Raw genomic sequence first — 25,683 nt, 5'->3', positions numbered from 1 at the left:
CTTCTGCATGGAATGTGGTGGAGTCAGCCTCATCCACAGCATTGTTGTTGTGATGCACCTCTTACCCCTCTACCCCCACAGAACCACCATGTGGTCTATTCATAGGACTGGAATCTAAGTGTGGACTGAGCAGGCAATGAGCAGTTCTGCACTGGGTAGAGACAGGAGGACACACCTCTCCACCACAGTATGACAACCAGGCATTTGCTAGATAGGTCAATGATTTTTCTTTTCATGAGTTTCACAGAAAAAAGTTACATTTGGGAATCAGAAAATACATCTTTCTATTGCTTTATAGTACTTTAAGACTGCAGTGTACAAAGAATTATTTTATTTAAATTTATTATATTACAAAGAAGCAGGCAAACATCATCACATCATATGTACATTATTTCAAAATCTTTGGCTTTATTCCTTATATTCTGAATTATTTTAGCAACCCAGCAATACATTTTTCATCTATCAAAATCTTTTTGGAATCCAAAACTAACAGATATAAGATTCCAGTTACATAAGTTAGAGTTTGAGTTGCTTAGCTTATTGTTCTGTTTAATTTGTGTAGAGGCAGAAATGTTATGACAAGTAACATATTACAAAACAGGTACAATATGACATAAAAATATTAGTCGATGCATTGAAAAGATCTTTAAAAGGGTTTTGAACTTTGTAAAGACTATAGTTTAACAGTAGCAATTGCATCTTTTAATATTTTAATTATTCAAAAATTTTGCTGGGAGGTTTTCTAGGTATTTGATATTTAGAGTCTTTTACAACATACAAAGCTGCATTTGTTCTTCTTTATAAGAAATTAGGAATTAGCACACCAGGAAAGTCCAATTTACTATTTATATGTAGGCCTTTCTCTGGTGCTTATCAAGGCTAGTATGCTTTCTCTCTGCCAGACCTGAACAGACCATTGTTTATTTAGTCCACTGTTCTGTCTCCTTACTATACTGGGACAGACCAGTGGCCCATTTAGTCTGGTATCCTGTCTCCTTAAGGTATCTGTTGTATTACAGAAATGCAATCCTTGGATGGCTAAGCAGGTCAATACCAAGTAGGAGCAGAAAAGTGGTATTTATTCTGTATAAAGTATCTTAGTAATGGGAGACTAAGAACCTGGAATCCTTCAGCATTGCACCTTTCCAGAGTTCAAATTTCTTTCCCTTTCTTTCCATGAGAGCTTTTCAGTTACGTTTGAATTACTTTGATGTTTTAGGTGTGAACAACCCACCACCACCCACAAACAGAACAGACTCACTTTCCCCCAGGTCTATATACAGCTATATGAAATCACATACACTCAAGTTTGGGGAAGAGGGTGCAGGAAGACTGGCACCTGTACTTTGGGGCAGAATTAAGGTTGTGGTATGTTGTCTGAAGTGGTTGTGCTAGTGCTGAGGGGTCTGTCTCTGGATGGGAGGAGTATGGACTGCTGGATGTTTTTAACTTTTTTTGGTTTTGAGATTTTGCATTAGTTATGTCTGTACAGATCAATCTTAACTTACACACACTGTAGTGTTTTTATGTATTAATTCCCCAGTTTATAGATTTAGATAATATCTCTGACACAGCAATGGCTCCTTTCATGAAAAACCTGATATCTGTCAAAGTGTCCACCTAGATTAGTTTGTTACTTCCACAAAAATCCTTGTGTTATAGAAGCAGGGCAGGCCTTACCATGAGGCGAACTGAGGCGGCTGCCTCAGGTGCCAGACTGGGGCGGGGGGGGGGGGGGGGGGGCACCACTAGGACCCAGAGTGTAGAAAATTTTGTCTGCTGCTGGTGCATATGTATTCTCTCTGCTCTAGATGCACAGAGATGCTGGAGTGCTGTGCTGGAGGAAGGAGGGCACAAGAGACATAACAGGCAGGCAGGAGAAAAGGTGAGAGGGAATAACAGAAAGCAGTAGGAGCTGCAGGGAGAGAGAGGAGGAGGAGCCTCTTATGTACCTCTCTAGCACCCCCAGAAGCCTGGACTGATTAACACCAGCTTCTCAGGGAGCTTCCTGTTTCCTGCTGCTTCCCTGAACCCACTTGAGGAGAACAGGCAGTCAACTGAAGTAGTAGGAGCCAGTTAGGCCCTTAAGATGCTGATATCTTCCCTCACTCAGGCCCTGCTACCAGCCTGCTTATTTGTCCCCTTCAGTTGAGTGTTGAGAGCCACTATAGCTGGCACAGAACAGCAGTCATGAGTGAAAGAAGCAAACGCCCCTCTGGGGCAGCATTCAGAAAAAGAAAGCAAACAAAGGAAGCTTTTCTATCTAAGCAGGAAGGAGCTCTCCTGAGATACATAGACACAAATGTTCACGGTGAGCTTTCCAGCCCCAGTGAGGATGTGAGTGGTGGGAGATGCCTGATCTTCCAGTTAGTCAGAGTGCAGGTGACATGGCAGCAACTGCAGCATCCATATCTCCATCTCAAATGGATGTAAACAGGCACATTCCTGAAGAAAAGTGTAGATCAGAGAAGAGTGTGGTGGAGGCGCAAGAAACAGCTGCTGCTGAGTTTAATTCCTTAAGTCTAGATGATCCAGGACTGTGGACCCACTTGAGCAGTAGCCTGAGGGACTTCATTGTACTGCATGGGCAACAGCAAGTGAAAAACTTCATTCCCCAAAGACAATGAAAATAGAAGTTTCCATCCAACATATTACTGGCATGAAATCCCCAACGGTGACAAAGTGGAGAAGCCATGGCTTATGTACTCAAAACCCCAGAATGCTGCATACTGTTTTTGTTGCAAACTCTTCCAGTCCAATGTTCCAGCCACATTGGGTTCTACAGGAACAAAGGACTGGAAAAATCTGGCTAGAAATCTGGCATGCCATGAGAAGGCAGGAAATCACCAGAGAGCATTCCATAGGTGGAAAGAGCTTGAGATGAGACTAAGGTTAAAGGCCACCATAGATGATCAGCATCAAGAGAAGATTGCATCAGAGTTTCTTTACTGGCAAAATGTTCTGAAAAGGCTCATTGCCATTGTGAGAATGCTTGCTACCCAAAACCTAGCATTGCGTGGCATTTCAGATCAGCTGTATGTGCCAAACAATGGAAACTTCCTTAAAATGATGGAGCTGATGCCTGAGTTTGATGCTGTACTCAGGAGCATCTAAGAAGAGTCACCACCCAAGAAATGTACACACACCACTACCTTGGAAAAACAATTCAAAATGAGATCATACAGTTACTGGCAACAAAAGTCAAACAGAAGATTGTGGCAGATCTGAAGTCAGCAAGATATTACTCTGTTATTCTGGACTGCACACCTGACATCAGCCATACGGAACAAATGACTTTAATGGTGCGTTTTGTAACAACAACAGAACCTAGTGAAAATGTCCCTGCACTGGTGACTGTCAGAGAGCATTTTCTAGAATTTATTGACATTGATGATACTACAGGAGCTGATATGACAAATGTGCTTCTTAAAAAGCTGGAAGATACGGGAATTGTGATAGCTGACATGAGAGGTCAGGGCTACGATAATGGTGCTAACATGAGAGGAAAGAACAGAGGAGTGCAGACACGGATCCAAAACTTAAACCCTCGAGCTTTTTTTGTCCCATACAGTTCTCATTCATTGAACTTGGTGGTCAGTGATGCAGCATCAGCTTCTAGTAAGCCTGCTGAATTTTTTAATGTAATTCAAAGTATCTATCTATTTTTCTCTGCATCAACTCATCGATGGCAAATTTTGAAGCAACATCTGGGAATATCCTCTCTGACACTGAAACCACTGAGTGCCACATGATAGGAAAGTCGAGTGGAGGCGATAAAGCCTATCAAACACCAAATTGGGAAGATAGATGATGCCATAGTTGCCATTATGGAGGATAATGCTATGACAGGAACTGTTTGTGGGAGAACAGTGGCAGAGGGAAATGGAATCACCAGAAACATACATAACTTCAAATTTCTGTGTGGCTTAGTGTTGTGGCATGACATACTGTTTGAAATAAATGTTGTAAGCAAGAGACTCCAAGGTGTTGACCTTGATATATCTGGAGCAATGGAATAACTGGACAAAGCAAAGTCATACCTACAGTCTTACCGGTCAGATGAGGGATTTAAAAACATTCTGAAGAGTCCACAGAAGTTGGCAGAGGAACTTCACACTGAAGCTATTTTCCCACCCATTCAAGAATACAAGAGTCACCGAAGAAGAAGACATTTTGATTACGAGGCACGGGATAATCCCATAAGAGACTCCAAACAACAACTCAAAGTTGAATTCTTTAACCTGGTGCTAGATTGTGCAATACAGTCAGTTGAAGAACATTTCATGCAGCTCAAGGAACACAGCAGTATATTTGGGATGTTGTATGATATTCCAAAACTCCTCACTATACCTGAAGAAGACCTACACCAGCAATGCAGGGCACTAGAGACAGTGTTGACACATGATGACATGCACGATATTGATGCGAGTGATTTAGGTGATGAACTGAAAGCCCTTTCAAGATACATTTCAGCAAGATCAACTCCAAAGGCTGTTCTGGAATATATGTGCACAAATAAAATGACCACCCTCTTTCCAAATGCTTTTGTTGCTCTGCACATACTTCTAACACTTCCTGTAACAGTTGCCAGTGGAGAACACAGCTTCTCCAAGCTAAAGTTAATAAAAACACATCTATGCTCCACAATGACACAGGAGAGGCTGGTCGGCCTTGCAACCATCTCAATAGAGCATGAGCTGGCCCAGAATGTGGACCTTCAGGAAGCAGTTCTTTGCAACTAAGAAGGCACGGAAAGCACCAATTTGATTATTCAAACAGATAAAAATGCCAGTGTTTACTATGCAGACAAGAAAAGTTACATTTGCTGTTCAGGCATTTGAAAGTTAAGTGTTACTTAAAATTTTTGAACATGGCATTTTAAGTTGTTAGTTCTCCTTTAGTGGGGTAGGTAGCAGAGCAGTACCAGGAGAGGAGTAGAACAGGAAGAAGGCAGAATTGAGACCTTTCAAAGTTTTGGCTCAAGCGAGGGGACGTGGGGGCGTCATTTGAGCTCCCCTCCTCAGGTGCCAAAATGTTGTGGGCCAGCCCTGTATAGAAGAGGATGTTCAACAAAGCAATGGCTACTCTGATGAAGGACAGGATCTTCATGAAAGTGTTCAGACAGCTCAAGAGCCCACATAAAGACTTCCAAATGCAGCTTCAAATATGGAAGTAGATGACATATAACAAGCTATCCATTGTTACCCATTGTTCATAAATGTTCAGTTATACTGAAAAATACTGATAAGGTTTTTCTTTTAATTGATAAAATAATTATGTATTTTTACACAGCTAAATCTCATTATGTATAACTTTTTAAAGGGTAGTTTTTAGAGGGACCTGAAAATGATGAGATTCAAAATGTGATATTTTAAGGCCTATTTTTAATTAATGTAAAATATATGTATATGTATAAACCTGCTTTTCTCAGTGCTATGGGTCTCTCAAAATATTTCCACACACAAAAATAAACCCTTCAAAATCTGTTTCTGTATTAGTGATACAAATCCACCATCACAATTTCATTTTTTCTCTTTGTAAACACTTCGGGATGAAAGGCATGACACAAATGTGAGATTATATAATCTATTATTGCTTTTTGTTTTTTGACACAGTGAACCATTTATAATCTTTTCTGGTGGACTGTCCTATGACAAAGCTTGTCGAAGACCAAGTCTAACCATCATGCATGGAAAAGCTATTACGGTGCTTGAAATGGATCACCCTATAGTTGACTTTTTAACTCTTTGTGAAACACCATATCCAAATGGTGAGTGTATGAAGCAACAATAGTACAATTTTGTCAAAGAAGAGAAATGTGATTTGTTAGAAAATTATATGAAGTGGTCTTATCACAGAATTTAGTGTCCATACAGCATGATAAGCGAGTTGGGGATCTCAGTTCCCAATGGACAGTTCTCCACGTTACAAAAACCAACACCACAATTGACAGCAACTGGACCCTTTGTTTGCAGTCTCAGCAGAAAGATCAATAATGAATGAGCTACAGAGACTGAATTCCCCTCTTACCATGGTGTGGGAGGTGGGGGTGGGGGGAGGGGAGCTCCAAGTCACAGTTGGAGCACACTGATCAGTCAATGTAAGGAAGCTTACGTTGCCACTGCTCAGAAATAAATGGAGAGCTTAAGTCTCATGGCTGTAATTCTGGTGCTTTTCATGAACGTTAAGTCCTTAAATCAGCAAAGTGTTTAAGCTTGTGCTTAAATCCATCCCTTTTGAGCAAAGCACTTAAGCACAAGCTTGATTAAGAATGTGCTGAAGTGTTTTGCTCTGCTGAACAGGGATGGATTGCTAAATTGAGGACTAAATTAACAGAAAAGACTAAGAAGGGTGAGGGGTAGGGAAAGCTAAAAACCTAAAAGAAATTAAGTCTGGTATCTTCAGCATAAAAGAGGGTGAGCAGAAATGTAGAAGAAACACTTAACATGTAAATTAATAAAAAAAACCTGTTGAATAATTTGAATTAGCATAAAGCAAATATTTATTTCCAATGTCTAGTGAATGGAAGCTTCAATAATTGAATTAATGTATCTGGGCTGCCAATTCACTATGTTAAACTTAGTGGTGCTTCCATATTATGGATTCTTTTACTGATTTACACAGTAGTACATTTTTGTTTTATGTTAGCCTGTGTTGTTCATAATCCAGTGTGTCAATATGCTACCACAGGATGTGCATTAATAGTAGACCACAAAGGGAAGAGCATTAGTTGATGCATTCCTCAGGTTCATTCAGCCTTGTGCCTTCAACCATCTGAAGAGTACAACCTTGCACACCATAAAGTGGCTTACTGTTATTTTAATAGGATTCTTAATTTTACAGTTCATTATCTTAAAAACACAGTCAGAGAGGGTTTTTGTTCTTTATTTCTTTGCATAAAGAGCAACCCTATACTCATGCTTTTGATCTAAGTAACTTTTATTTTAGATTAAAGAAAAAACATAAAATAAGAGAGAACAAAAGTATGGTCTCCAAAAGAAAGTTGTGCTGTGTGTGTGTGTGAGAGAGAGAGATACTGCACCTGAATTGATCACAAAATAGTAGATGCCTCTAGCAGGCTCACAACTAAATCATAACAATTACCGGTATATCACTACATAAACCAATTTATGCAATGTATGTTTTAATTATGAAAAATGCTTCTCAGTATATAAATAATGTCTTATCCTTACTATGTTAACTTTTTTCTTTCTTTCCTACTTTGTGTCCCTTCCCTTGATTATCTGGAACTCATTTCTATTAAAAAACCCTAAATTTGGAACATCATAATTTGGATACCAAGGTGATTGGCAACTTAGATAAAAATTCACTTTTTCAAAAGTAAGTGGTGTAAAAGTGGTTAGAAGACCGCAATCTACACTGCAAATGGCAGCTTGACATTTAGGAGAGGAGGGGGCAATTTAAATCTTTGTCTTCTTTTTCAGCCCATTACATGCTATTCCTCCCCAACTCTGTTTGCAGTACAACTGCATCTCTTTCTTCACCTCCAGAGTGTACCTTCGTCATCTTTGTCTCCTCATTAACTCTCCCCAATTCACATTTTAAAATAATGGATCTAGCGAACTTTTTGCATTTGAGGCTACAGCTGAGTTGGTGGACTGTGCATCTCAAGGAGTTGGTGGAATGTAGCTTTGGACAATCACTGCCCACAGAAAAACTCTAACACCCGTTAAACCTTTGCAGTCTGTGATCACAAGGTCTATAACAAGGGTACCTCCCTGTGTGTGATAATTAGATTCAGTGATAGAGTAACATACCAGCTGCCTTCAGATGTCAAGGTGGACTCACCTACTCCACTCCTTTACTTTTCATTCAACACCATGTTAGCATGCTATAATTACACAGGGCTATTTTTGCCATATATGTTTATCAACAATTATGTCACCAAAGCTACTTATCATTGTGGGCCATCTACATCACTGTCTGACTCTAATCAAATGCCATGCTTTCTAATTTGCAAATCTGTCCTTAGTTATTATTCAGACTTCTATCTCAAATCATTTATTTAAAATACAATAATTGTTCAGGAGAGGATTATATAATTTGGCTAACTTGGTTAAAAGGCTTAACAGGAAAGCTCTGCATGTTTTTTGTGCTTGATTCCTCACTTTTAGAATTTCAAGAACCCTATGCTGTAGTTGTACTATTGGAAAAAGATCTCATTGTTGTTGACCTAACACAAAGCAAGTAAGTACAAAGTCTATATGAAACTGTTTCTGCTTCATAAATATCTAGCTGATAATGTTGAAAATCTATTCAAACTTTTCTTTTTTATTTTGCTGGTGTAAAAACTTTACATTCATTGGAGGCAATTTTACCCTAGGATAATGTAGGCCAGCAGGTTTTCCCATTTTCTCTAAGATAATATCTTATGTCCACACATGGTGGATGCTCCAAAATTATTAATATCTTCAGCGCAGCACAGCCTGGAATTCTAATAATACTAATTCTTTCTCCTCTCCAGTCAACACTGACAGGCCTGTTCAACTGTATTTCACTAGGCACGCATATATTCATTTGTCTGATTTTTCTATGTAAGTCAATTCAGTTACAGCAGTGTAAAACCTGGTGGAAGTGAAATCAGAATCAGGCCTTCTTCTTTGACTTATTGTCCCTATGGGTGCTCTAGGTGAGGATGTGTGTACACCCATGCACTCTCAATCGAAGATTTTTCTGCTATTAGTGCCTACAGGTTTGCACCTACACCGTATGCCTTCATATGCTCCAGTATAAGGGCATACAGGGAGGAGTGGACCCACACCACTCCAGTTCCGTCTCAGCCACCTGCAGCTAGCGATGGAGTTTTGAAGCATTTATTCTTCTGCCACATTTTTATTTTTAATTTTCATTTCATATGTAGTTTTAGTTTTGTTGTTGTTAATTTACCTTTCTAGCACCATTTACACTTTGAAGGGGGGTCCCTCCCCACTTCTTCCCCCCTTTTTCTTTGATGCCCCGTTTTTCCTCTCAGGCCTTCTCGGCTGGTGGCTTTTCTTGCAGGATATGCCCAAGACCCCAGGATTCAAGCCCTGCCAGACCAGTCACCAGTCTATTCCCCACTCAGTGATGGGCAATCCAGTTGCCTCCGTTGTCTTGGAAAGACTCATGTCCCATCCAAGTGTAAGATCTGCTCTGGTTTAAAGGCTGGCAAAAACTAAGGGAAGAAACTTCTCATTGAGTGCTCCCTTAGACCCAGGGGGTCAGTTCTGCCCTCCATCCTGTACATTGGACTCAGCTGCAGAGACTTCATTAGCTCCAGCTCTGACCTCCAGAAACCAGGGGACAACTTCAGTCTTGCAGAAAACAACCAAATGTAAGAGACCCCATTCCTCCTCACTTAGATCTGGGAGTAGGGAGACTTGTGTCCTGCTGCAGATACTGATAACGCTCCCACCAGGTATAGTACCAATGCACCAGTACTGCTGAAAGAGACTTTTACAAAGCCAGGTGTCGAGAAACTGTACCGAGAAACCCACTGTTGAGCAGTCCCAAGATATGGACCCATTAGAACCAAGATTGGACTCTTACAGACAGAAGGACTCATTGAAGACTAAGGATTCTTCAAAGAAGTAATCTTACCTGGTGCCGTCCACTGGCAGCCAGCCCTCTCCAGAATGACTGGGGTATTCTCTGGTACCACTTCCAATATTGCTAAACTTATTTTTCATTGAGAGGAACACTCCCTGGACTCAATGGTACCTTTAAAGTTCCTCTCTCAAAGGACCTTCACATTATGGAGTACTTGTTTTCTCATCCCACCCCTAACTTTCTTATTGTTGATGCTGCCAATGAAAGAGTAGGAAACATCACTTCATATCAGAACTGTCTGATAAATTCATGGTGGTTAAGTCCATTAATGGCTATTAGCCAGGACGGGTAAGGAATGGTGTCCCTAGCCTCTGTCTGTCAGAGGGTGGAGATGGATGGCAGGAGAGAGATCACTTGATCATTGCCTGTTAGGTTCACTCCCTCTGGGGCACCTGGCATTGGCCACTGTCGGTAGACAGGATACTGGGCTAGATGGACCTTTGGTCTGACCCGGTACGGCCTTTCTTATGTTCTTATGTTCTTATGTTCTTATGATAACGAGCGTAAGCGTCTGGACCTCCTAGGGCTTAAGAGCCACTCATCAGCCTCTCTTCAGTTCCGAGTCACCAACTACCAAGTCCTAATGGCAAAATATGACTTAACCAACTATAGTACATTTTCTCACTGTATTGAGTTTTTGCCTCAGGACAAGAGAGCAGTTTCAAGCTCTTATTACAGAGAGTGAGACAGTAGCCAAAGCCTCCCTGCAGGCCTCCCTTGAAACAGCAGATATGGATTCTCATTCTATGACCACTGCCATAGTCATGCATTGGGCCTCCTGGCTACAGTCCTCCACTTTGTCCAGGAAAGTGCAAAATACTGTTGAGACTTGCCCTTCAAAGGGCCTAAGCTCTTTAGTGACACCTGAATGGTTCTCTTCACTCATTCAAGGACTCCTATCTGGATGACTGGCTCCACAAGGGCCATTCTTTTCTTGAAGTTCACTCTGACACTCAGAAGGCCCTAGCTCTATTCCACTGCCTAGGCCTGCACCTCAACTTAGACAAATCAACCCTGATGCCTGTGCAACTGTATTGGGGCCACCTTAGACTCTGTGGCAGTCAAGGTGTCCCTACTTGCAGACAGATTCACCATGATGTCTGACCTGATCTCCACATTGCAACAGAGCCAACAAACCATGGCGAGGGCTTGTCTTCAGCTTCGGGGACACACGATGGCCTGCACTTTTGTAACCCCCCATGCAAGGTTGCACTTCCAGTGTCTTCAAGCCTGGCTCAAGACATCCTACACTCCTAACAACCATGTGCTGTCCACAGAGGTGTTGGTCCCATGGATTGTATCCAACTCCCTCAATTGGTGAAAGGATCCTCAAAAAGTTTGCATGGGAACTGCCTTCTCATGTCTACCTGCCACACACGTCATCACTACAGGCTCCTGACTTCTAGGATGGGTTGCTCACCTACAAGATCGTACAGCCCAAGGCAGGTGGACTCCTCAAGAGTTGTCACTACACATAAGTGCCTTGTCTTCACTTCCTACCTCTCAGCTAGCTCCAGTCAGTCAGAGTGATGTTGGACAACTGAGCAACCATGTACTATATAAACCGCCCAGGAGGAGCAAAATCACGATCTTTATGCGAAGAGTCGGTGATGCTATGGAACTGGTGTTTAGCCCGGGAAATAAATATCTCAGTGATCTCCCTGCCGGGATCACAAAACACCATCACAGATTCACTGAGCTGAATTTTCCATCAAGACCACAAGTGGGAGCTGACCAATGTTGTCTTTCAAGAAATCTGTCTTATGTGGCGTCTTACACCCCTTCCAACTCAAAATGCTGCTACATCTTATCAAGTGGGGAACATGGCACAACTCCCTGGAAGACATTCTCCTTGCCTCTTGGCACCCAGGTCTGTTGTACACATTCCCTCAGACTTCACTGATCCACAAAGCCCTGCTCAAACTGAAACAAGAAAAAATAGTTATCATTTTCATAGTTCCCTGATGGCTGAGAATGGTGTGGTTCCTAACTCTGACCTATCTGGCGACATGTCCACCTCTGCACCTTCCCCTGATGACAGACCTCTGGATCCAGGAATCAGGCTCCATAACCCACTCCAACCTATCATCCCTGCTTCTCAGGTCTTGTCTTCTCGGTAGTTCTTGGGTGTAGAGCAGGAGTGTTCTCCTGAAGTCCAGTTGGTTCTGTTAAATAGCAGGAAACCTACTACATGAAGGATTTACCTGCAGAACTAGAAATGCTTCCAGATCTGATACACCCAACATTCTGTATCTCCTGCCAGTTCTCCCCAGGCATTCATCTTCAATTAGGTACTAAACCTGAAATCTCTGGGTCTTTCCCTGAACTCTGTTAAGATTCATTTTTCTGTCATTGCAGCATTCCACTCGCCAGTCAAGGGTGTCTTTGTCTTGCACAGCCGAGAACAACAAGATTCCTTAAGGGCCTCCTTAATCTGTTCCATCCAGTGTGGGACTCTACCCCACACTGGCACCATAATTTAGCGCTTAACACATTAAAAGGACCTCCCTTTGAGCCTACGGCAACCTACTTGCTATTCCATCTGTCCTTCAAGATTTTGTTCCTTGTAGCAATCACCTCAGCCAGAAAGATGGGAACTAGTAGCTCTCATGGCTGACCCTCCATATTACAATTTATCCAGACAAAGTTATCTTGCATCATCACCCTCACTTCCTCCCTAAAGTGTCATCAGAGTTCCACACCAATCAGGACATTCACCTGCTGAAGAGATGAGTCTCCATATACTGGACATAAGATGATCCCTGGCTTTCTCTCTTCACAGAACTAAGCCCTTCAGGGTATCCCCCCAGACTCTTTGTTTCCTTTGCCAAGAGAAACTATCTCACTGGGTATTGGAGTGCATTTTGCATTGCTACGAGTCCTCTGGGATGCAACCCCCTCCTAGAGTCATTTGCTGACTCTAACAGGTCTCAATCTGTTTCCATTGCCCTCCTTAGGAATGTACCCATCAAGGACATTTGCAAGGCAGCCATCTGGTACTCCATTTCATGTTTTCACAGCATTATGCCCAACTCCATGCCTCCAGTGCGAATGCAGTCTTTGGTGAAGGTGTTCTATACTCCATACTAGGTCCACCTCTTCAGCACTTTCTTCCACATTAAGGTACTACTCAGGAGTCTCCTCATACTGGGATGCTGGAACTGGATGACAGGGAATGGATCACTAGATAATTACCCTGTTCTGTTCATTCCCTCTGAAGCATCTGGCATTGGCCACTGTCGGAAGACTGGAAACTGGGCTAGGTGGACCATTGGTCTGACCCAGTATGGCCATTCTTATGTTCATGTGAAGCACCCACAGGGACATTAACTTAAAGAAGAAGGAGACATTACTTACCTTGTACAGTAACTGGAGTTCTTTGAGATGTTTTGTCCCTATGAGTGCTCCACTACCCACCCTCTTTTTCCTCCTGCTTCAGAGATTTACCATGCTCTGAGGTTGAGAGGAACTGGAGCGGCACAGGTCTCCTCCTCCCTATATTCTCTCATACTGGAGCATGAGGAGGCATGCAGTGCAAGCCCACAGGAACTACGAGCAGAAATATCTCTGATCAAGAGTGCATGGGCACACGGACATCCTCCCAAGGAGCACCATTGGGACAAAACATCTTGAAGAACTCCAGTTACTGAACAAGGTAAGTAACCTCTCCTTGTGCATTTTTCATTTATGAATGACATTCTATGCTTATTGTTGCTCTAAGTGTGAGGCATTACTCCTTATCTTGACAGATAAAGCTAATACAAGTGAACAGCAATTAAATTGATGTGTGACTTGTCTGCAATTGCTTCAACAGTACAAACCATGGAGAATTAATATTCCACTGTCAAATTGAGTAAAATTGTTTATTATGAGATCTGGTTACTAATACAGTATGTCTACAGCATAATTTTATGGACAATTCTGGCCTTTAATTGTAATATAAATCATATGTTGATTCTAGTGTTCACAAAACATATGTAATCTTTATGTTTTATAGGGAAAATTCTACAGATGTGGGGGAAAATTAGAAACTGATCCTGCAAACCCTTACTCACACAAGTAGTCCTATTGACTTTAGTAGGACTATTTATGTGACTAAAAACTAACAAGAGAAAAGACTGCAGTCATGGTACCTTAATTTTGTGACCCTTATTGGCTGACTGTACATTTTATTCTTGGTATTAAAAACAATAAATATGTTTTAAAGAAAATATGAAATAAGGAAAATAGCATGTATTATGAATAATAATAGTTTTAATTTAGATAAATTTGTTTTTGTTTTGTATACTTTAATATTTAAGAAAATCGAATATTACTCCACATGTCACAGTGGTACTAATAAATTGTCTTCCTCCATTAGTTTTCCAATCTTTGAAAATCCTTATCCCATTGACATTCATGAGTCACCAGTTACCTGCACAGAATATTTTGCTGACTGTCCTCCAGATTTGATTCCCGTATTGTATTCTGTAGGAGCTAAACATAAAAAGCAAGGATACAGCAATAAGGTAAAAAAAATACATTTTATTTATGAAGAGAGTTTAATTGTAAAAATCTAAACTGTGTACATAATTTTCTGGAAAATGATTTTCATTGTCTGTCTTCTCACATTAATACTTATATTAAAATAAGGTAAAGGGATACCACCAACTTGAAACTCATATTTCTAGCTCAAATTGTTTCCTTTATTGTAGTTACAAGTAACGTCTGAGATTATTATAACTGAAAGATATTATCAGGGGAAAAGATTTTTCACTATTTTTTCAGTTCGTTTACTTTGTGCATTTGACAGCATGTATGCACAGACAATTTCACTCTCATCTCTGTAAAGTCAATTAGGCCCTGATGCTGCAATTGGTTCTATGTACGCACTCAGACCCCTGTGCCCACATGGCGCTCCACTGACTTCAGCGGGGTACCATGAGAAAGTATGTTCCATCCTTGCAGACCTCCTTGCAGGATCATGGGTCCTTTCTGAGAATTTGCAAGTAAATCTGTTAATTAGTTTGAGGTAAAATTTATTCAAAATGGGTCCTTTAAGAAATTTAGCTCCTGGTATCAGACTGTTTTTTGTCTCTGCTGTTTTCAATAATGAAACAACACGGGCCCTCCAAACTTCCCAAGAGGTTAAAACCCACAGAAACCTGATGCATTGTCTGCGTTTGCAGATTTTTATTTTTAGGATTAATGGTACTTTTCAGCCATTATTGCCACCATTTAAAAAAAAATACATTCTGATTTACATATATTTGCATAAATGGACATGAATATAAATACATTTGTCATGTTGCCAATTTGTTCTACTCACACCGACACCCTGAATTCATTCTCCCAGTCACTTACTCCAGTTCATTTCTACCCACACACACACAACTCCCTAGACACTTCACCATCTTCCTCCATTCATTCCACGCTTGCCCATCTGCTCATTCTGCACATCCATCCCCCCACTCCACACCCATCCATTCCACATCAGCCAGGATGATCACTACATACACCCAGCCATTTTCCACGCATCTATACTGTACGTACATCTTCACTCATTCGGCAGATTCCCCCCTCCCCCCCCCCCCCCCACACACACTCTCTCTCTCTCTCACACACACACACACACACACACACACACACACACTCTCTCTCTCTCTCTCTCTCACGCATACACCCTCTCTCGCTCACACACACACACTAATTCCATGCACATATTCCATCCTCCTGGGGAGCAGTTCAGCAGTTGCCTCCACCAACCCAGTTCCCAAACTACCAGGAGAGGAGGGAAGAGCATAGTTATAGCCCCAGTTATTTATAAGCAAAGCCCAGGGATAGACAGTATTTCCAGTGACAGTCCTGTGCCTCCCAATCAATACCCCAAGTTCATGACTTCCCATTTCTATACTTGTCTCTTCTTTCCCTAGGCAAGAAGCTCCCACAACCCTAGTCCCTTGCAACCAGCTCTCCTCCTTGAGAGAGAGAGAGGGGGAGAAAAAAAGCAAATGTGTCTTTAAAAATCAGTTTAATCTAATTTGGGACTACAAGCATTATTATGCATTAGTCAGAATAGTATGATTATTGCATGGTTTCTCTACAGGATGGAGTTAAATTTGTTCAGGTGCCCTAAACTGCATTTCCATACCTCAACATGTGATGGGTTTTTTAAGTTTAACCTTAACTCAGAATTTCCTGGATTTATAGCACTTGGTTTGGGACTAATTACAACATCCCTGTAATGTTTTAACCCTTAAATTACTGATATGTGCTTTTAATCCTAACTCCATTTTAAAATAGTTTTTAACCAGGAATACATATATTTCTGGTAACTGCGTGCCTTCTTTTTCTTGAACTCCTACGGGAGCTTGACTGGGCCTGAGCAGACATTGCCTTCCTTTCCCATGGAAACTGGGATGTGCAGGAATCATGATCAAGATAGGCTTCTTTATGGTCTTGAAGATTCTGTGCTGCCTTAGCAAGGAAGGCAAGAACTGAATTGACTTTGGAGGCTGAATTCTCCTCCCATCCCTATAGCTGGTCACCTCAGTGAAGGATTGAAGCACATTGACGATGCAATGTTCAAAAGTTTGCACAGCTGCATTTGGTCCAACAGTTCTGGGGATATCATTTATTTATCATTTATTATTTAACATTTGTATGTAACATCATAGATATGCCTGGAGCTTTGCAGAGGACCAGATTATGATCCTCTTACTCCTGCTGGATAGAATCTTATTTCACAAGAGATCTCATTGCTGTCACTGAGAAAGGGTTTCACAGTCCTGTCCACAGGGAGTAAAAACACTGTGCACGCCACAAAGAGTTTATCATCTAAGGCCCCAACCCTGCATTTGGATCCTCGCAAGAGACTGTTGTGCCCCTGTTGAAGCCCCAAGGGTCAGCCCTTGTGAATCCAATAGAAGGATCAATTGATTGTTCATTATTCATTCCTCCAACACTTATTATAAAGAATTTCAGTCTGAAAAGCTGTTAATTCAGAACCTTCCACTAGACCACACAAACATTTACATTTTTTTTTAAAAATCTCTCTGCCTTTAGGACAGATAATATTATAAACAATAAATTAGAAGTTGCATCTACATAAATATATTTTAAAATTATCAAGATAATGTTCCAACCTTGTTTTCATTTTTATAAATTAGGTATATTGCTTTTTAGAAGAATTTGTTATGATGTTATTCATTTTAAAAATGTGCAGTCCACCAGCCCATAAGAAATAACTCTTTTCTGTGAACTCTTGTAATTGTGTTTAGGAATGGCCAATCAGTGGGGGAGCATGGAACCTAGGAACACAGACATATCCTGAAATTATTATTACAGGGTAAGAACACAACAGAAGGTTTGTGCTTTTACAAATGTTAATATCTAGAACTTTTAATGATGTACATCTATAGGTCAGCCCTACCCATCTCACAATATATTTGGCTGACTAGGGCATCTGAATATGAACACTCTAACTCCATTACATAACAGAAATGTATACTTCTTTTAGGGTGAAATTCCCCCCCCCCCCCAGTACAGAGGGCCCACAGAAGTACTTATGCAGCACTTAAGCCCAATGATAAAATCTTAAATAGCATATAGAGCCTTGTGCTCAAGATAGGGTTGCCAATTCTGGTTGGACATATTCCTGGAGGTTTAATCACATGACATAATAGTTAATTGAATATTAATCTTTAATTCCTGGAGACTCCAGGACGATCCTGGAGGGTTGGCAACCCTAGCTCAAGAATATATTAATATAGGAACCATGGATTGAGGCTGCAAGCCCGTAAGGGGCCTGTGTGCCCCTGAAGAAGGGATCTAAATATCCCTGGGAAGGGGTGGCCAATGCAAGAGAGTGTTGTAGTCTTCAGTGGGTATTGGGGAGGAAGAAGTAGCATTAGAAGGGCGGAGAGCCAAGAGTACCACAAGCATTTCTGCAGGGGTGGTTTTGTGGTTTATTGGGGGCCCTGTGGCTGGATTGGAGCTGGAACCCGTTTTTTGTGTGAATGCTGTGCATTGGTGTGAATTTTACTTTTCAAGCTAGATTGTGTCTGTAATACGCAGCCCTGCAGTAGAAGAGGGTGGAGGGGGCAGGGGATCACATTTCAGTGACAGACTCAGGAACAATTCTGGATGACTCAGATGCGTGAGTGGAGAAATATTTACAGTATTAATGTGTTCTGTGGTTTTAAGCACTCATCATGACTACCAACTCTTGGAATAAGTTTTATTTATTCAGAACTGCCACCCATGTAGAAGTATGAATTTTGTCCATATTGGGGTTACTCATAATTTTTCTCCTACTGGTAATTCACTTTTTAATTGCCTGTTTTATTTATCCATAGAATGTTAATTACAAAGCATAAGTTTGGATGTGAATTGGTTTGTGCTAACTGCTACAAAATAGCATATTTTACTGAGATAAGCAGCTTGATAGCCAGACATTTTCTTATAGACATAGTTATGAAGAACTAAGAATTAGAGCTGGGCAAAAATTTTTGTATAAAACATTTTTTCATAACCTCACTCCTCTGATGCTTAGAAACGTTCTTCTAAATTTCAGCCTGATTTGTTCGTGGCTAGTTTATACCCATATGTTTTTTTATGCCAACATTGTCCTTTAGCTTAAATAGTTCTTTACCCGCCTACATGTTTAGCTCTCTGAGATATTTATAGAGAGCAATCATATCCTCTCTCAGCCTTCTTTTTGCTAAGCTAAACAAGCCAAGCTCTTCCAGCCTCCTCTTATAAGATAAGCCCTCCATTAACCTGATTCCATTACTATGATCCTCCCTTAACCCTAGCAGCTCTTCTCTGCACCTCTTCCAGTTTGAATTAATCTTTCTTGAACGTGGGTGACCAGAACTGTGCAAAGTATTCCAAATGAAGTTTTACCAGAGCCTTATACAGTGGCATTAATATTTCTCTGTCTCTATTGGAAATGCCTCACCTGATGCATCCTGGGATCGTATTTGTGTTTTTCACAGCCATATCACATTCGTGGCTCATAGTAATCCTGTGAATTACCCTCACACCCAGTTCTCTCTCCTTCTCTGTTGCTTCAACTGATGAGCCCCCAGCTTGTAGCAGAAATTCTTATTATTAGTCCCTAAGTCCATGACCTTGAACTTTGTACTATTGAATTGTGTCCCATTTCTATCACTCCCGTCTTCAAAGTGATCCAGATCTTCCTGTATAATGTTCCAATCCTCCTCTGTACTGACAATGCCTCCAAACTTTGTATCGTCAGCACATTTCATTAGCCCACGCCTACCTTTTATGCCAAGGTGATTAATGAAAATATTGAATAAAATTGGTCCCAGGATTGATCCTTGAGAAGCTCCATTAGTAACCTCCCTCCAGTCTGATAGTTCACCTTTTAGCACAATTTGTTGCCTTCTCCCATTTAGCCAGTTTCTTATCCACCTTACAATTCTTGTGCAACTCCCCACTTTAATTTAACTAATATTTTCTCATGTGGTACCATATCAAATGCTTCACTGTGATCTAGTGCGGTTATATAAAATAGATCTCAAAATAAACAGTGATTTCCAAAAAGAAGGCACAGTTTTAAATAAAAACTAATTTACGGGCCACTTCAAAGAGTCTATTCTGTGATATATGTGTCATGTATTAAAAGTCTGGAAATTTCTCTTAACAATGCTTTTTAAAAAGTCTTTTATCCATGTGATCTTTTCTATTTAAAAAGGACTATTGTTAAAGTGTGTGTGAGAGCTCTCTCCTATAAAAGATTAAAAGTATTATTATGCAAAATCCTAGACAACAGTCACTTGTTTGGTAACAATAACTGTAATAACATACGGTCAATGTGTACTTCCATTGGTATGTGTGTAAACTACAAATCAATTAAACTGATTTATTCTATTTACATTTGATTAATTGCCCTTCTAATATAGATATAAATTGCATCATTGCAAATGAATGGTTAACTTCAAGGTTAAACTACACTGTAAGAATGATGGAAAGGTCACCTGAGTACTGTATTATATAATAAATACAGTGACTCAGTTGTGCTGTTTGTATTTTCAATAACTGAGAAGTGAAATTATATGTAGCTATATCTTGTTTTAACCAACGTTTAATTTTTTTTAAGTCATGCAGACGGATCGATAAAGTTTTGGGATGCCTCTGCCAGTAAGTTTTTAAACGTCCCTTTCTCATAGTATTAACAAATTATAGTATAACGATATTGGGAGAGGGGTTGTTATTTAAGATAGTATCTGTAGGCAAGTAAGAATAATGGGATGAAATTAAGAAAATAATCATTAGGCTGAATATCAGTAAGAAAAAATTGTGGCAGTAAGATATTAGACTGTAGAATAGTCTCTCAGAGGGAGTGGTGGAAAGGTCAGAACTTGGACATTGAATACTAAAGTGGACAAAGCACTCTAAAATATGCGGTAGGAGATAATTCTGCAGTGGATCGGGGAGTTAGGACTAGGCTGGATCTAATGGGTCTGTTTCAACTCTAATTTCTATCTTTCTGTGAGTACAGTATATATTCCTACTTGTAACTGGATTTTTTTTTAAAGCTAAACCTGTAATAGTTCATCCTATTGCACATATAATTCAAGATTCTTGACATCTGATATCAGGCTCTATATAATCTATTTAGTGTTAAAGTGAATGTACAGTGAATAATTTTTATGAGTAGGTGGACTGCTTTTGGCAAGATAAGAACCAAATCTGCACAGGTACGTTTGCACAGCATTGTGCAGTGAGCAGGAGTGAGCCTCCAAGCCCAGGTCGACAGACTTGGGTTAGCGGGGCTCATAATGTGTAGACAGCACTTTGAAGTTGTGGCTCAGGCTGGAGCTTGGCCTCTGAAGCCCACCCTCAGAGCCCGAGCCAAAACTTCAAAGCATTTTCTACACAGCTATATGTTGACCTGGGGTAGGAGGCTCGCTCCCATTCCCACTGCATAGACATACCCTACCAGTCTTCTCTCTGAGCTTTATGGAAAGTTCTTCCACTGCACTATCAACACACACCCTTTCAGGCAAAAGCCTCAGAAAATAGCAGAGTCCCATGTTGTGCATAGAGTGGGTCAGAAAATAAGGAGCTTGTTTCACAGAAAATTTTGACTTTTTGACAAAAAATTGTTGCTGAAAACCTAAATATTTTGGCCTAATACTGAAATATTTTAGTTCAAAATGTTGCCACAGTGCCTCATGGGAGTTGTAGTTTGGATGTCTTATGCTTCCATTCTCCTTTATGACCTGAGCTTTCTGGCTTAACTACATTTCCCATGATGCATCAGTTTCTTTCTTCTTGCTGAAGGGAGAGGTGCATCATAGTCTTTAGATATGGTGCATCATGGGAGATGTAGTCTGTCCAGAATGACAGCATAAGGTGCCTGAACTAAAATTCTCATGAGGTACTTGTAGCACTTTTATGAATCAAAATATTTCAGTTTTCAATCAGTCTTTTGGTTTGTTTGTTTTTTCCTATACATGGTATTAATGTTTTGAGGTGATTTTACTAAGTTGTTATCAACTAGACCTTAAAGTCTTTCTCAGGCAGTAGTCTTTCTCCTGTCTAGCAGCAACCTCTGCATGTGACAGGCTGGAAAGGAGGAAAGGGGAGATTCTCCTTGCACTAGTAATGCAATACTGGGAGGTGAGGCTTTGTTAGATTTCTAGAATTTTACCAGATGCCCACCGAACATGCTGAGAAATTATCTTTCAATAATACATCATTTATTTTTTCAAAATGTATCAAAAAGACTCTTTCTCATGTAGGACCAGGCACATGTCCAGTTTGGAGTATATTTCTTCAGCCATTGTTGAGCAAAAAAAAATCTGAAGTTTTAAGAAAAGAGTTTTGAAAAGAGATTTTTTCCCACTTACCTTTAACTCAGAAATGGCTGAGGGGTTTTATTCAAGCTTTCCACAAAAATTGGCAAAGAAGCTAAGCATATAAGAACTTAGCCCCAAAGGAGGATTGTTCAGAAAGTTGTAATACAGTGAAAATGGGTGCAGTAAAATATCATATGTGGTGATAAAATGAGCCTTTAGGCCAGAGGTGGGCAAACTACGGCCCGTGGGCCACATCCAGCCTGCGGACTGTCTTGCTAGGCCCTTGAGCTCCCGGCCGGGGAGGCTAGCCCCCAGTCCCTCTCCTGCTGTCCCCCCTCCCCCACAGCTTCACCACCGCGTGGGCAGCGCTCTGGGCGGTGGGGCTGTGCGGCGGGGCAGTGCAGCAGTGTGTCTGGCTCCGACCAGGTGGTGTGGTGGCCAGACATGCTGCTCTGAGTGGCATGGTAAGGGGGCCGGGGCTTGGGGGTTGGATAAGGGACAGGGAGTCCTGGGGGATGGGGAGCAGGAGGCGGTTGGATGGGGCGGTGGTTCTGGGGGGGGGCACTCAGGGGATGGGGAACGGGGGGTGGGGGGGTTGAATAAGCATGGGAGTCCCGGGATGCTTCTCAGGGGGTGGGGGGGTGGATAGGGGTCGGGGCAGTCAGGGGACAGCGAGCAGGGAGGTTGGATAGGGGGTGGGGTCCCGGGGGGGCAATTAGAGGCGGGGGGGTCCTGGGAGGGGGCGGTTAGGGGACAAGGAGCCAGGGGGGTTGGATGGGTCGGGGGTTCTGAGGGGGGCAGTCAGGGGGCGGGAAGTGGGAGGGGTCGGATAGGGGGCGGTGGCCAGACTGTTTGGGGAGGCACAGCCTTCCCTACCCGGCCCTCCATACAGTTTTGCAACCCTAATGTGGCCCTCGGGCCAAAAAGTTTGCCCGCCCCTGCTTTAGACCCAGCCCTGAGTATGCTGCAGTGAATAGCTGCATTGCTCCAGGGAGAAAGTTGGTGATTAGTTGTGATTCAGAGTCACAACTCTTTCTCTGAAAAAAAGTGTAGTTTACTTGCCCCCTTGTGGCTGCTCTGCTGACCAGCACGTTGGAAGGAGGGCAGAGCCAAGTGCCCCACCCCATCTGCCAAGAGTGGAGAGAGTAGTAGTATGTGCCCAACCCTTGCTCACCCTTCTGCACTTGGGCCACACTGCAGGGAATGTTAACATGGCCACGTAAGATAGAAAAGAGCTCCCTGCATTGCTGTATTAGGCTGGGTCACAGTCTGCCCCATATGACGTATGTAACACCGTGTGTGTGTATGTATTTTATTGTACATATGTAAACTTAATTATAAAGGAGGAGATTTTCAAAGGCACAAATGGGAGTTAGGCATCCATTCCCATTGGTTTTCAATGGTACTAAGGCACATAAGGTACAAATTTCAAAAGTGTCTGAGTGTTTTAGAAGCCCAAGTTCCATTTTTAAAAGTGACTTTGGCACTTAGGGGCTTATGCCTCAATGAAAGTCAATGGTACTTAGTCTCCCAAGTCACTCAGGCACTTTTGAAAATGTTACCCATAACAGCCCGTTGTGCTTTGAAAATTTCCCAATGTTAGCAAATAAACTTTGATGGATGTTGTATCATTGTGGGTTGGGTTAAACCTCTTTGTTATGGCTTGGGCATAATCACCACCTTGCATTCCAGGATGAATATAAAGTTGTAATGGAATGCTAAACTGTATTATACTGTTCAGCCACTAGGTGGCGCTGTGTGTAACATACCTTTAAGCTAACATTAGCCAGACCTGGCAGAGCACTAAAGGATCATACAGTGAACACATCTAGTGTGTATATCTCTGAGAAGTAAGATCTGTAATAAGTCTATATCTGATACAGAATCCTGACCTGCTAGTAGCAGCCCGGCAACCTCCCATGTAGAAGAAGCTTCTGCTGCCGATAGATCAGGATGGTGGCTGACCTATTGGTCTGCAGTTAAAGCCACTGAGAATAACAAAACAGAAAAAGCCAAAGAGAAGCATGGGAGAAGAAAGAAAGTTGTGGACATCTGCAAATCCCTCATCTATTTACATTTTTACAAGAAGTCACTGAAACAAACTGACTCTTATACATCAACTACAATGGGGACTCCAGCAACAACAACATGACATAGTATCAGAAGTAAACTAGTGCCAGAGGAGAATGAACAGAAAAAACAAAGCAACAAAAGTTGCAAACAGAAGGAATAAAGCAACAAAGATTGCAGGATTTCATCAACAGGCATTCTTCAATGCCCCAGAGAACTTTAGCTTTGACAAACCTTCACAATGGACAGACTGGAAGCAATATTTTGCAAGATTTTGAATTGCTACAAAGCTCCATCAGGAATCTGGAGATATTCAGGTATCTTTAATTTATGCTATGGTGAAACAGGCAGAGCATATCTTTAAATCCTTTGACTTTACTGAAGACAATTGCAAACATGGCTATGAAGGGGTTCTAGCTATGTTTGATGCAGACTTTATGCCTCAGAGCAATGGTTCTCAACCTATTAATAATTGTGAGCCGTATATGTGGCCCATAGTGTGTTACCTGGGCCACAGGTTGAGAACCACAGCACCCCCCAACCCTCCCCACACACACTGCTATGCCCAGCAACCCCAGCCCAGAGATCCCTCCACAGAATGGGGCCAGGAGCAGAGCCCTGGTGGCGGAGCTGGGTGGCAGGGACCCTGATCCCCAGTGTGCGGGGCCAGGCGGCAACCCCAACCCTGGACCTTGCTGTGTGGGGCCGGGCGGCAGCCCGACCTGGACCCTGCCATGTGGCAGCCCAGGCCCTGGACCCTGCCGCCCTTCAGCACACATCTGGGCCGCAGCTGTGTGCAAATTGGACCACGTGTGGTCCACGGCCCATGGGTTGAAAACCACTGCCTCAGAGTAATGTGGTTTATGAAAGAACAGGTTTTCACCAAAGAATTCAAGAACCAAGGGGAAAAGTTGAATGTTTTATAAGAGCTCTTCATGCATTGGCTGGAAACTGTGATTTTGGTACTACAGAACATAAAAATATCAGAGACAGGCTGGTTATTGAGTTAACAGATAAAAATCTTTCACAGCAGCTGCAATTGATGACAGATTTAACCCTAGCCATAGCTATATAGATAGCAAAGCAGACTGAACTAGTCAAACAGCAGAATGAAAGGCAGGGGAGCAACTTAAATAACTTGAAACTAACTTAGAATTTGTAAGCAGACACTTGAGCGCTAAAAGTCATTATCATAAAACCCCTGGGCAAGGAGAGAGCTCCTAGGCTGACAGACAAATGACAGCGTACATGCACAATGTATGGAAAAGTTATATCCCAAGAGAAGGCGCATGTTCAGCCAGAGGTGCAAGGTATAATGTACTTTGCAGCTGTTTGCCACACCAAAGCAGTCAGGGAGTTGACACATATTAAGACAATCAAGAGCCATTGTTTCTGGGATCCATCACTAGTGACAATACTGAACCTGCTTGGAGAGTGAAACTAAATATTCATGGCAAGACTTTTGACTTTAAAATTATTTCAGGAGCTGACATCACAGTCATCTCAGAAGGGACTTACAGTCACCTTAAACCCTTCCCAGAGATGACATTGCCTGACACAGTTCTGACAGTATTCTGAACTGCATGGGCCAGTTCATCACAGAAACAACTTACTAAGACAAAAGCTATGCATTCACAGTGCATGGGATCACAATGTAGCAGCTATGATGGCCCTACTGATAAAGGGGGAAGAACTCAATAAAGGAGTTGATGCTACTGGACTTTTGAAAGGCGATCCAGTACAAAACAACTTAAGAGAAAAAGCTGAACCATACAGTGTACAAACTCCCCTACCAGAGAAACCTCGAAAGAGATTAGCTGCAGATTTATGTGAATTCAGAGGACATCATTATCTGGTCATGGTGGACTCTTTTTCCAGGTATATAGAAATAATGAACTTGAAAGACATAACGTGCCGCAGTGATACCAAGAAACTGCAGTGCACTTTGGCTCATTTCAATATTCCAGAACAACTAGTAATAGACAACAGACTACAATTCACTGCAGCAAATTTAAGTTCTAAATTAAATATGATTTTGATCATATTACTAGCAGCCCACATGACCCAGAAGCAAATGGAGAAGCTGAGAGAGCTGTGCAGACAGCCAAGAAAATCCTACAGCAGGAGGATCCATTCCTTGCTGTTCTGAGTTACTGATCAACACCAACTGCAGCTACTAGATATAGTCCAACAC

At 41.7% G+C, this 25,683-nt stretch overlaps 1 protein-coding gene across 3 annotated transcripts in view; it reads left to right on the top strand.

Annotated features, from left to right (window-relative positions):
- The window catches only part of STXBP5L (syntaxin binding protein 5L), a 392,773-nt gene that overhangs the window by 267,315 nt on the left and 99,775 nt on the right, over positions 1 to 25,683 (top strand). For all 3 annotated transcript variants that reach the window (XM_065413820.1, XM_065413813.1, XM_065413804.1), the window contains exons 10-14: positions 5,616 to 5,770; positions 8,136 to 8,208; positions 13,970 to 14,117; positions 16,869 to 16,936; positions 19,715 to 19,755. In XM_065413820.1, coding sequence (XP_065269892.1) covers positions 5,616 to 5,770; positions 8,136 to 8,208; positions 13,970 to 14,117; positions 16,869 to 16,936; positions 19,715 to 19,755 — 485 coding nt within the window. The remainder of the gene's footprint in view (positions 1 to 5,615; positions 5,771 to 8,135; positions 8,209 to 13,969; positions 14,118 to 16,868; positions 16,937 to 19,714; positions 19,756 to 25,683) is intronic.

Source organism: Emys orbicularis, chromosome 1 (genome assembly GCF_028017835.1).
Source record: "Emys orbicularis isolate rEmyOrb1 chromosome 1, rEmyOrb1.hap1, whole genome shotgun sequence".
NCBI classification, from domain to species: Eukaryota; Metazoa; Chordata; order Testudines; family Emydidae; genus Emys; species Emys orbicularis.
The sequence above is the reverse complement of the archived record's forward strand: the minus strand, read 5'-3'. Positions and strand labels throughout refer to the sequence as shown.